The sequence below is a fragment of the Mus caroli genome, unplaced genomic scaffold (genome assembly GCF_978045245.1).
Source record: "Mus caroli unplaced genomic scaffold, Mus_caroli_1 scaffold_5, whole genome shotgun sequence".
Taxonomy (NCBI): Eukaryota; Metazoa; Chordata; class Mammalia; order Rodentia; family Muridae; genus Mus; species Mus caroli.
The window spans coordinates 95796961-95810123 of record NW_028227260.1 but is presented as its reverse complement, the minus strand read 5'-3'; the positions used below and the strand labels follow the sequence as shown (position 1 = coordinate 95810123).

The following is a 13163-nucleotide window of genomic DNA, read 5'->3' as shown; positions in this document are numbered from 1 at the left end:
GGCTAACCTGGACAGTCATCAACCTAGGTTCCTCTATGGTTACTAGGTGCAGAGGTCCCAGGACAGAGTTAGTCTTCAACCACCAGGACCAGAAAATCTGACAAACTTTGCTGTGGAGTAGGAACTTGGGGGTGGGGGATCCAGCCTGGCTTGTCTAGGCAAAGCAGTGCAGTCAACTCCCCAGTGTCCTGCATGCCCACAGTTTAAACCCAGCTCCTTTTTGCTGCCCCAAGAAAAGTGATGATGACATTGGTTAGGGTCAGTCATATACATTGTCCATTTTCTGCATGCCCAGAAGAGACCCCCTCAATGTGTCAGCACCATTCTAAGTCCATGTTCTAGTCTGGTGTGCAGTAACTACAAGGATAGAAACATTATGTAGGAACTAGAAGCATAATTGATTTACATTGAGGGATACTCTGCCAGGAGAAGTAAGTTGGGAAGTAGAAGTATGCAGATTGCCATCAGAAGGGTGCATGGAGAGGATGAGCAATGAGACTTGGGGTTGTCTAAAGGCTGTTCTCTCCTTCCCGTGCACCTTTGGCTGCCTGTAGCTAGAAGCCTCAGGCTGGAGACATTGAGAGTTCTGGAAAACCTGGCACTTCATAGTCTCTTTTTACTCAACTCCCAGGGTTAGGAAGTCCTGCCACTGACATTCCTGGGGTCACAGGTTTATGGGAGGGATTGGACTAATAAAACCTCCCCTCTTCTGTGGGGATGTTCTCTATCACGTTCTTCTGGACCGTAAACATTCGCGGCCTCCAGCCTCTCCTAATCTTATAGGTGAGGAAAACGGAGACTGCGAAAGTTTTAGTAATTCAGCTTATAAATAAATAAAAGTCAAGATTTTAACCTAGGCTGATTATGAAACTGCAGCCCCTAGCCAGTATGCTAATCATCCTGCCAGTGTGTGTGTGTGTGTGTGTGTGTGTGTGTGCCATATAGCAACACTGGATGTCTTCCTCGGTTGCTTGCTGTGTTATTTAAGAACAGGAATATTAGTCCGAGCCCTAGAAATCCCATGCCTGCCATCCTAGCCCTGAGATTACAGTTTTGTACCTCTGCACCCAGCTTTTATATGAGCTCTGGAGATCAAATCTGCAGCAAGTGCCATCTCCCCAGTCACTACCAGCTTACTTTTGGTGTTTTATTGTGTGTTTATCTTGTTTTATAAATCACGTTGAATATCTATGTTTGCAATGTCTTATCTTCTTGGAAGTCCAGGATGTGCCATCAACTCACAGCTTTGAGTGCTCACCTCCATTTTGCTTTTTTAGTGCGGGATTTGCAATAAACCGATGGGTGATCTCCTAGATCAGATCTTCATTCACCGTGACACCATCCACTGTGGGAAATGCTATGAGAAGCTCTTCTAGGTGAGTTCTGGAAGCTCATAGGAGAAGCATCCCAGAGCCACATTAAACTAAAGGAGCAAGACAAAAATTTGCCTTGGTTTGGACATGGGTTTTACTTCAGAACCCTGCTATGCTTCTCAGCCATCTAATTAGAGAATCTCAAGTCCGTGTCCTTTGCCCTATGCTTCTTTGAGATCTTAAGTAATGTATGAACCCCTCCCCACCCTCACCTCTACCCCCACGACCCTTTCAAAGTTGTTAAAAGTCATAGTATCTTCCTTTACAGAAATACCTCCCCCATCTAGAACCTCAGCTGAATCTGTTAGTTAACCCTGGCACACCTGGGCCTATTTTGTGACAAGGAAATAAATATGTAGAAAGGGAGTGGTTCTAAACAAACATGTAGGTGGTATATGGTAAAATCTTGACCTCATTTCAGCTCTCAAATTCTAGTACCAGTCTCTGCCATCTTCAAGCATTATTTGCATAGCTTTAGATTTAGGCTTAATAACCAAGATGTTGACTAAAAGCTCTCTCTGGGCCAGTAGCCAGTGGGATTATCCCAAGTGTCGGAACACAGCATATTTTCCCTCTCTGGCTACCTGAGGTTGACTTATCTCCAGGAAATGCTTTTTGTGTTGGGCTTGGGCTCACAATCACTGCAACAGTTACCCATCCCAAAGGACCCTGGCTGTAAGGGATTAGATACTTCAAGTCTCACCAGTACCTCTATTTCCTTTTTTGGTTCCTCCAGGCTGAACAGAAGCTGATGATCCCCAGCTGTATTTGGCTGTCCAGTTGACCCAAATTGTTGGCTCCTCGTCCCTTACATCCTCCATGGTTCCACTGTACTTCTGCCTACCTTGTGCGGAAGGAGCATACATCTAAGATTGTATCGTAGTGATGTTATGATTTTGTGTAGCCTTTTATACCTTAGGAATATCTCAGTTCCTTGCTTCCAGGATGAATGAGTCCACTTTGACTTCCCTGAGACATGTTTTCTAATGAGTGCAGATGACCTAGTATGTTAGACATGGGTACAAATCTAGGTATCAGCGTATGCAGACTTTCTGAGGCTTCTGAGGGGCCAAGCCAAAAAACTGTTGACGATCCCTGGTAGGGAAATTACAGGCATTAAATACTAAGGGTTGGCAATAGGCTAATGTTTAGCTTGTCTATTTACTTTGTGTGTGTGTGTGTGTATTTTTAAAATAGTTAATTTTTTATTGAATCACGTAAATTTAAATTACCTCCTCCCATTCTCCTTTGGTTTTTCCAGTAAGGTATGTCAGCACATGTTGGAAAGTTTACCCAGGTTTAAATTTGATAAGATACAATATTAGGAGGCTTCTACCAAAGGGATATCTGTGTCTGTTTGAATTTTGTTAGTTAGTTAAAATCTTTACCCTCAGTATTGCTGAACTTTTCTCCTCTGAGCAGTTTTTAATGTATGTAAATCAGGGTAAAGAAAACAGATAAGGTTTCTTGAGACTTCTGTTCCTACTGTGAAATATTTCCCTGAAGCGAGTGTTAGAAATGGCTTTGAAAAGTGTGAAATTCACCCCATCTCTGGGCTTCTTGGGTCCCTCCATGAAACACTACGGTAATTTAATTGCTCCCTTTCCCTCTCCTCCAGAGCCTTTCACCCAGAGACAAATTTGGCTTACGTAACTTCTCAAAGAAAAGCTTGCTATCCAGTGAAACGTGAAGTAGGCTCTCTGCCCTGATCATGCAGCATTTTGTGACCTGTTTTCTAGTCCCGAATCTGTTTCAAACTAACATCAACTTCTAGGTCCCCAGGTACTCAAAACACTACCAGTTGATGTCTGGCACAGCAGAGGCAGGTTCATCCCTGCAGTTTGCTAATATGCTGCTCTAAGTCAACCTCACTCTGCTGCCTTTGGGCTCAGCATTAAATTGGAAGCTCCTTGAAAGGAAAAATAGTCCTCGAGGCTTGGGAATGCAAAATTGAGGCTTCGTTGTTGGATTGACTTAGAAGCTAGCTCTTCACTCTCTGCAGACTTTGAATGGACTTGTTCTTCCTACTAGGTAACCAGAGAAGAACATTCTATTTATTTGACTATTTATCTGTTACCTGAACTCTGAAGGGAAGAAGTGCACTGTGCCACACCCCAATACTAATTATGAACTAGTCTTTCTCAAGTTCAGCTCTAGAATGGGACTTAGCAGATAGTGGGCAATAACATATGTGTAACATATGTGTGCCAAATGAACTAGTAAGAGAAAACTAAGTCACTCCCTTAATTATCTAGGCATTTTAGTGCAGGCCTCATAGACAAGACTAAGAGGCTCTAGATCTGATGGCTTCCCCACTTAAAGGTGTACTCTGCCATTTAAGGAATTTTAGAAATATGAAATATACTCAAAGACAGCTTGTAAGGTTAGTATTGATTTGAATCCAAAACAGCCCTTTTGTGTCTTAGACACAAAATTCTGCAGTTAACAAAGAGAGATGGTTTTGCATTGATTTTCTTCTGTTTAATTGCTTACTGTTTTTAATTATCCTTGCTTAATCCACATTAATGTACACAAATTATAATAAATGTTAAGATGTTACACATCAGTATTATAACTTCTTTTTTTAAAAAAATCTGTGTGTATGTGTGCTCTTAAGTATAATAACTTGGTAGTTATAGGCATATGCTTTACCAGATGCCATTCTTGCTACAAAACAAAACTGGACATGGTAGCTCATGCCTGTAATCCTAGCACTCAGGAGACGGGCCACTCTGAGTTGACAGGCCTGATCCCTGATATAATCTTGGAACACTGAAGGAGTGAATTGTTGTCTTCTTGTTTTGTTTTGCTTACTTAGAGTGAGCCTGTCTAAAAAAAAAACAAGATGATATATGGGGCCCAAGTCTGCTCCACCACAGGGCACGGCTGCTCAGGGAGCCGGGACATGGGAAGTTTGACTGTGCTTACCCCACACTGTCTCCGGGCAAGTGTTGGGCTGTAGGGAATCCCCAGGACACTACTCTGGGGTGGGAGAGCAAAGTCTGAGGCAGGGGACAGCTGGAGCTGGCTTGGGGTCCCCAAGCCTACAAAGAGGCTGGAGCCATGGGGTTCCCAGGCTCTTGGACACCCAGGTGCTGCTAGAAGTTGAGGAAGAGCTGAGAACAGAATCTGGGCCAGAAGGCTGGATCTAGTCTGGGGTCGGGGACCAGAGAGGGGTGGGAGGAGGGAGCTCCATCTAGTCCCACTGTGGTTGTCCTTGGCTCAATGGGCTGAGGCTTGGGCTTGGTGGTGATTGTGGCTAGGAGTGCAGAGAGGCCTTCTTCAGGAGATTAGACAGTGGCTCTGTAAACAAAGGCTTTCTCCATGGCTCCCCACCGCAGATCCCGTTGAATAGAGACACTCTGTGGTTCCAAATCATTTATTGCCATGGAAAGCGGATGAGTAAAACCATACCCCACTTCTCAGGGCAGGCCTGAGACTAAATACCTTTTGCAGGGAGGAGTGTCTGGGAAGGAAAGCTCATTGGCTAAGCCCTCCAGGCCTCTAGATACCTCATTAGAATGGCAGTCTCTGTCTTGAGCCTACACAACCACAGGTCATGTCCTTTTCCTCATTAACATGTGGAGGGCTTGGAGTATTGCCCTTATGTGACTGATGGCCAGAAATCTATGGGGGACTGTGGCTAGTGACAGGAGCCTGGTGCCTCGGAGCAGACAAAGCTCCTACCATCCCTTTATGGTCTCCAGGGCTTCTAGCCTTAGCTCAGCTAAGGACCAGGATACCTTTCACGGTCCCACAGTGATGTGTGGCTTTAGTATGAATTTATACACAGGCTATCTATCTCCTTGCCTCTTTTTAATGGTGTCAGACAGAGAGCTCTCTTACCCCAATGAGAAAATAGTGGTCAACAACCCCATTCCAGTAATAACCACTAAAGGAGTAGAAGAGGTGCATAATCTGGATTTTCAAGTTAAAGACAGGTTCCTAGGTAAAGTAACCTCAGAGCTCTAAACCTAAAGGAAAGGGGAGAATTGCCTACTCACTCATGTTTCCTGAGCACCTACTATGGATAATATTGGGCCATGAGAGCGTGGTACACGGATCTGTACAAATGAAGTTCTGCCTCCCTATACCTCCCTTCCATCTTCATTTGATTCAATCAGACCCACCAAATTTATAACACACTGGTTCACAAGCTATGTAGTAACACATATGACAGCCACATTCACCCAATAACACACACACACACATTTACATTCACAGGCATACAAATGGCTCACATCCAAGACACTTAACCCTCAGAGTCCAGCCTCATGCTCTGACACACTCATTCTCACATACAATGTCACTAACCTTCAGTGACAAACATTCACATCCAGAGATTTTCATACATGAGCACACACACTCCCTACATTCAAAAAGAAGCTCTTACACAGCGACTCCCATGCCTAGTCAGTCAGAAATGCACACTAACACATGTACATGTGAGTGCATACATGCATGAGTGCATGTAAACAGTCAAATATATCCCCACCAAAGGAAAGGAAGAACACTATGACATGGTGTCCGGAATGAGTCCTTCCTTCCTTCCACTCTTTCCTGTGACACCCATGTCTGCCAAGCACTGTCCTACCAGTGCTCAAACACCCTTCAGTGAAGACAGAAGCTGGCCCCTAACCAGTCAGGAGGTAGATTGAACAAGGTGGAGGGAAAAACACCATGGTCTGAGTTAGGCATGACATCTATAGGGGCATCTTTTCATACCTGTCAATATATCACATAGATGCCCTGTGCTCTCTACAAGTACAGTGCTGCACCAGGAATCCTGGGGCCTGCCTTATATACTGCATTCTCCCTTCAGCACATAGCTCCTTTATCCCTGTTCTTGCCAAGTGCCCTAGGAAGACAGATAGCTATTGTACCCCATATCCATTGGCTACCAGAAGCCTGGTTCCTTCCCACCCAGGAGACCATTATAGCCCCTCATGGTCTCTGACATGCATATATGCCAGTGTCAACCCAGCGACTACAGCTGCCCAACTCACTCACAGCAGAGGCAGAACATCGCCAGAAAGAACATAGCCAGAACATTCATGAAATTTATTCAACAAAAATTGTATTAAAACCATTAAAAACATAACAGAAACTTTGAGTGGTCACTAGAAGCCTTAGGCTCTGCCCACACAGGGCCTTCTGCTATCTCAAGAGATCACCCACTCCAGTGTAGCCCTGCCTTAGAGCATACACAGTCCAGGCACAGGGAATTGGTGGAACCATAGCATGCAACAGCCCACCAACCATAGAAAGTAAAATTATAAGTAATAACAGGAGAGGAATATCACACATAGTCCCAAGTTGAACTCATCAGCCTTGTCAACACCCATGGTTCCAGAACCAGGCTCAGGAACTCAGGTTAGAACACACACACACACACACCTGCAAGAGAACAAGCAGCAGGCAGCTGGCCTAGATGTACACCAGGAAAGCTGACAAGGAGTTCACAACACCAGGTGGGTGGGAGAGCAGCTAGTGTAGCCTAGGCTGGCACAGAAGCTCACAACACGTGCCAGGGTGTAGAAGTGGCTGACCAGGTAGGTAGTCAGGGCCTCCAGTTGCCCTCACTCACAGCTTTATACAGGAGCAGCTGATGGTGGGTAAGCACGAGATGGGGGAAGGGACTCACTGGAGAGCTGGGTCACTATGAGGTTAACAGATAAGGGGGCAGGGTTCCAGGGCAGGGGGTAGCCTGCCTCTGGACAGCAGTGGCAGGGGAAGGGAGAGAGGGGAAGGGGAAGAGGGTAAAGGGAAGAGGAAGGGGCATTTGTGTTGGGAGAGCCAGGCAGTTGGCAGAACCCTTGAGATGGCCTTTTCTGTGATGTCCACCTGTTTGGTTATGGGTGGCAGAAGGAAGATGGCACGTGGCAAAGCTGCCAGGCCACCCTCCAGGTCAGCATGGTTTGGGGCCAGCCTTGGCAGCTGCCTGGCAGAGTTGTATTCACCTGGCTGTCCCTGCTTGCTCTCTGGAATTCTCCAGCAGCCCTGGACAAAAGAAAGCAAGACAAACTCTCCCCCCCTGCCCGCCCCCTGCCCACCCCCGCCCCACACACAGAGTCCTCTTCCTGCTGCTCCTGTTTGCTCACACAAAACCTGTCCTGCACACTCCCAGGCTCTCAGGCCAGCTGAGGGCATTAACCCTGTGGTGCCATGTGCCCCAGCCTGGGGCTCTTCTCAGGCACTAGTGTCCTGTCAGGGTGTCAAGAAGGAAACTGCCTTGTGTTGGCACTTGCCTCCCAGGTCCTTTGGGTCCAGAGACCTGCAGGTTTCACAGGGGTGGGGGGAGTTCACTCACGAAAGGACTCAAGGGTGCTGCCCTCATGGGGCTCCCCTAGAGCAGTGTAGACGATCCTGAAGACAGGCTGGATCCTGCGGCCTCCTCTCCTGGGTACTGTCTCCCTGCCTAGCCGTGCTTGTTCCCAGGCACTGGTGTCCTCTGCCCAAGACAACCCTGTGGCAGGCTCCTCCACACCCTGTGCTGCTTCAGTGTCAGTGGGCATTCTAAGCTCAGAACACCCATCCTTACCATCTTGTGACCCACTAGTATCCCAACTGGGGTCTGGATTACCCTGTAGTCTAGTTATCATATTAGCTCCCCATTTCAGTCTCTGACACTCCCCATGGACCTGCCATTTGCTAGTCACTGAGCTGTGTGGAACTTGTTCTTGCTTGTTGGAATCATTTCTAGCTAGTAAGAAGTTGGGTGCCTTACCCTGGCCCTGTTGCCCTTCTGCAACACTCATGTCCTCTGTCCTTTGTCCGGGCTGCCCCATGATTTTGTCAAGGTATCTCTGTTGCTTGCCACAGGAAGGAATTCCTGGCTGTCCTGAGCCTCTTATTTCCTTGGGGTTGGGGTGGCTCACTGCCCAAGCCCCTCTCTCGTTTCCCGACTCCTGTGCTCTAACAGAAGGCTTCTGCTCATCAGGTTCACTTTCAGCCCAGAACCCTGATTCCTTCCTCTGCCCCTCTTCCCCAGCACTCTGTCTCCAGAGCAGTCGCCTCCGTTTCACTGATGTGATCTCCTCTCCTGTGGTCTGGGTGCTGACCTCCCTAGAATACTCTGCCTGGGTGTCAACTTCATTTGCCGCCTCACATGTACTGCTTTCCCTTCCTACCTGATTCTGCTCCTCCACTACCACAGTGCTTTCCCACTCTTCCTCATCTCGAGTAAGTTTCATTAATTCCAGAAAAGTAGGTGGACACCCTTGCTGATCTAAGAGGGACAGCTTTCCCCGAAGGTCAGTGGTCATGGAGACCTGAGATAAGATATGCTTGAGACGAATTGAATCTGCACTGTGTGTTGACAATGGGCTCTGCTGCACTGCTTTTTGCAGCAGGGGCTCTAAACGTAGCAAGTAGTCTGATATCTTCTCTGCAGGTTTCTGAGAAGACTGAAGGAGCCTGAACTGTAAGACCTTATAGTCCTCGTTATTTCCAAAGATTTGCTTTAGGGATTTCAAGCACTGCTCCACAGTTAGGGAGTCATTGCTAGTCCACAGTGCCTGTGTGATTGACAGGGCAGAGCCACGCAAGCTCTCTATAAGGCACTGCTTCTTTTCCCTCTCAGACAGCTGCCGTAACTGCATCAGCTCAGTGACCTCCTCTAACCAGGTTTCAAAGCTTTCTTCTCCTGGGCCTGGAAAGGGACTGCCAGAAAATACTTTCAGCTTTTTGGAACATGTGCTATTATTACACAGAGACTTCAAGCCTTTTGGTTTGTCTTGGTCTAAATTCTTTAACTCCATTTTCTCTGTAGGAACAGTGCTAAACCCCAGGGCTTTGGCCACATCTACTATTCTCCGTCCTTCATCTCTTAGAAAGTACATCAACTTATTCATAAACTCATCATCTGGGCTACGAGGTTTGACAACCACTTCCCAGGCCCCACCCTCTGCTGGTATATGAGTAGGCATCACAGTATAATCAACAACTTCAGGCAGTTCAATTAAGACTGCCTTAGCTTCATCTTCCCTCCTGAACATCCTGCCTATCACCTTGTATGCACACAAGGGAGGTAAGCCTTCTTTCAGTGCATCCTTTATCTCAGCCTCAGTGTACTGCACAGGGATGCCCACAATGAGCACAGCCTTCTTGGGGTCCAGATCCATCCCCTTACACCAGTCATCTAATAGAGCCACGGCCATTGTTCCCTCCCTCTATCAGCAGACCTAACACTAGGACTCAAAGATTCTAAACCAACGCCATATAGAAAGGCAGTGATGTCCTGGTTTCCACAACCTGAAATGCAAATGAAGTTAAGATGTTACTTAATGATTCCCATCACCTTTCCTTTTCCCAGACATTTAGTCTTGTTCAATCACAGAAAGCTCCCCAAAGCTCACTGAACCCTGCTGACCTTTGGTTGCAGCAACCTTCTTGCAAGTCCAGGGACACTACTGTGTATTCTGCAAGTACCTGTGGGGAAAATGCCAATGTCAGGAGGCAAAGACCAATGCCAGTAGAGGAAAGAACAGGAGAGCACTCTGTCACCCACTCAGTGCTATATTGGATTTAGCCCATTCCTTGTTAGGTTCAAGATTGGCAGCATATAAACTCTCCTCCACCTGAAGAAATGCTCAACAGCTAAGAAAGAGGACTGGAACTCAGCAGATGTGATCACAGTGCTGAGTACAAAGAGCAAATGACAAGCTAAAGTATTGACATGGACACAAGAACAGTGTGAATCTAGATTTCTACCATACGTTACCACATAGGTTAAGGCCTTTTATGGACAACAGGTGATGCCATGGTTCTCCAACCAATGAAGCATCTTAGCAACAGGTATGGAGAGTAGGATAGGGCTGAGGAGCGAGTGCTGATAAATTAAGCATATGGGTTTACATAGTATGGAATCTGGAATCAGAGGCAAAAAAAAAAAAAAAAAAAAAAAGACCCCAGAAAGTAAACAGACAACTCTCGTCCTAGGTATGGCCCTATCCTGCAGTCTGTGAATCTTGGCAGGAAACCCCTTCACCAGTCTTTTGCTACAGCTAGAGGCTATTCCCAAAATAGATGCTCACCCTGCTGTTTTCTGAAGTGTGGATATGGTGACTTTCCTGGGCTGGTGCTTGACCCTGGCAGTCTTCTGGCTCTATCCAGACAAGCGGTTCAGGGGTGCTGGTTCCTGTCCACTGATCTGTTCAAGGCAAGGCAAAGGAATATTTAACATGGTCTATCCTGAATGTCCCTGCCCATGCAGGCTGTGCTAATTCTGAGTCTGCTCAAGAATCTAAAGACAGTCCCTTGCTGGGTATGGCTGAGCACATCTTTAATCCCTGCACTTGAAGTAGGCTGAGGCTGATCTGTCAGTTTTGAAACCTAAGCTGGCAGTAGCTACCTTTTTTTATTAGATATTTTCTTCATTTACATTTCAAATGCTATCCCGAAAGTTTCTGCATATGTGGTCTTGCAAACTTTATATGCCTCAGTACGGAGGAACACCGGGGCCAAGAAGTGGGAGTGGGTGGGTAGGGGAGGGGGAGGGAGGGTCTGGGGGACTTTTGGGATAGCATTTGAAATGTAAATGAAGAAAATACCTAAGAGAGAGAGAGAGAGAGAGAGCGAGAGAGAGAGAGAGAAAGAAGAAAGAAAGAAAGAAAGAAAGAAAGAAAGAAAGAAAGAAAGAAAGAAAGGAAAGAAAGGAAAGAAAGAAAGAAAGAAAGAAAGAAAGAAAGAAAGAAAGAAAGAAAGAAAGAAAGAAAGAAAGAAAGAAAGAAAGAAAGAAAGAAAGAAAGAAAGAAAGAAAGAAAGAAAGAAAGAAAGAAAGAAAGAAAGAAAGAAAGAAAAAGTTCTTGCAGCTGGGTGTGGTGGCGCAGGCCTTTAATCCCAGCACTCGGGAGGCAGAGGCAGGTGGATTTCTGAGTTCGAGGCCAGCCTGGTCTACAGCGTGAGTTCCAGGCCAGCCAGGGATACACAGAGAAACCCAGTCTCGAAAAACAAAAACAAACAAACAAACAAAAACAACAAAAACACCTGTCTCAAAAAAAAAAAAAAGAAAAGAAAAGAAAAGAAAAGAAAAGAAAAGAAAAGAAAAGAAAAGAAAAGAAAAGAAAAGAAAAAGTTCTTGCATGAATTTGAGCAACTGCTCCACTGACCTCACTCACAACGAAACGTCCCTCCAAATTCCAGAACCTGCTGCCATCCAGCTCCATCCCCGTCCGTACAACCTGCCAGCTGCCCCAAGGACTGCCCCTTCCCTGTTCCAGCGCCATTTTAGGCCACTCACCATCTATCTCAGTTCCAGCTCTGAACAAGACACAGACCAATCCTGGTTCCAGCAACTTCTCAACTGTCCCAAGTATTACCCCTTCCCAGTTCCGGCAAGTTCCCAGTTCCGGCAAGTCCCCAGACCCCCACCCCCACCCCCCAAGCCATCTCCGAGTCCCTGCTCTGGACCTTCCAATTACCTTTCAAGTTTCCTCTCCAGGTTCCGTGTCATCCATGTCCCACCAACACATCCTAGCGACAATCTAAACTCACTTCTGCTGCCAAATACCTCCTTCACTTATACCTAAATTCCCCTACCTCGACCTTTTCTAAAACCCAAACAAACCCTGGAGATCAGCTTCTCAGAAGGCAGGAAGATCACCTGAACCCAGAAATTTGAGACTATCTCACAAAGAGAAAACAACCAGAAAACAAAAAATCCATTATGCTTTGCACCCCTTCACAGATACCCTCCATTCCTCATATCCCTTATCTCACATTTCCAAAAAGTTTTAGTGAAAGAAAACAGAAGGCCATAAAAAGGACACAAATGGAATGGGTGATGTCTAGAAACGGCAGAAATCCTTAGGGTACCAAGGGGAAGGCAGCATAGTACCTGCTGAAGAGGCCGCCAGGCCAGAACTCCAGGAGACAGACGAGACAACCACAGACTCTTCAATGTGAAATGGGTCTGAGACCAGGGCAGGAAGATCTTATATATGCTGGCCCCGCCCAAGCCCGTGGAGTTGCACACGACCCTTTTGGGGCTGTATCACCTCCTCTTCTCCGCTACTCCCTAATAGGAGGATTCTGTTGCCTTAACCAATCCTGTTGGTTCTGGGGGAGGGGAAAGTGAAAGGAACACAGAATTTGAACAAAGTGGCGGGAGGTTTGAACTAAAGTTTGTTTTAGTAGACACCACCAAGCTTAGCCTGTGTCATGCCAGGCCCTGCAGCCATTGGTTCTCCTGTTTCACGTGTCTGTGCCTCATTGGCTACTAGCCGTGATGCGATAGTCATCCGTTACTCTTATTTGTATATTCAAATAGTGAAAGGTGGGTGTAACTAACTGTACAGGCTGAGCACTAAGTATGTGTCTGATTGGAATATATGGGGCCCAGCACAAAATACAAGCCCAGCAGGGACTTCATAACTGAAAGTTACATATTACCTGTTTATTCTTGATTAGGTTCTGCTGTCGACTTGGAAGGCGACTATTACAAGTTTCTTGCGTTTCTTCAGCGCAAAAAAAAATTCCTTTTGTTTTCTTTCCTTCCTCCCTCCCTCCCTCTAGCAGCTCTCGCTCTAGCAGCTCTTACTCTAGATTCCTCCTCCTCCTCTCTGTCTCCTCTCTCTCCGTCTTTTCTCTCTCCCCCCCCCCCTCTCTCATGCTAGCTCCCTGTTCTCACCTGCTCCCTCTCTCCCCACTCTTTTTGTCCCTCCCTCCCCTTTTCCTTCCTTTTTTCCCCTGTTTTTATTCACTTCAGTCTGTAGATTTCCCAGCCCTAAATTACCTACCTAGGACTTTAAACACTTTCCACCGTTTCCTAAGGACAGCTTCTCCCTCAGT

General features: G+C 46.4%; 2 protein-coding genes across 5 annotated transcripts in view; one reads left to right on the top strand and one right to left on the bottom strand.

Moving 5' to 3' along the window:
* Positions 1–3889, top strand: part of Znf185 (zinc finger protein 185 with LIM domain) — a 42826-nt gene extending 38937 nt beyond the window's left edge. For all 4 annotated transcript variants that reach the window (XM_085838160.1, XM_021153491.2, XM_085838159.1 and 1 more), the window contains 2 exons: positions 1278–1376; positions 2110–3889. In XM_085838160.1, coding sequence (XP_085694286.1) covers positions 1278–1376 — 99 coding nt within the window. In that variant the 3' untranslated portion in view covers positions 2110–3889. The remainder of the gene's footprint in view (positions 1–1277; positions 1377–2109) is intronic.
* Positions 3890–7675: 3786 nt separating this feature from the next.
* On the bottom strand, positions 7676–9532 carry Pnma5 (PNMA family member 5). The gene is given in 3 exon segments (XM_021152698.3): positions 7676–8136; positions 8139–8223; positions 8225–9532. Coding segments are annotated over 3 exon segments (1854 nt in total).
* Positions 9533–13163: the final 3631 nt, after the last annotated feature.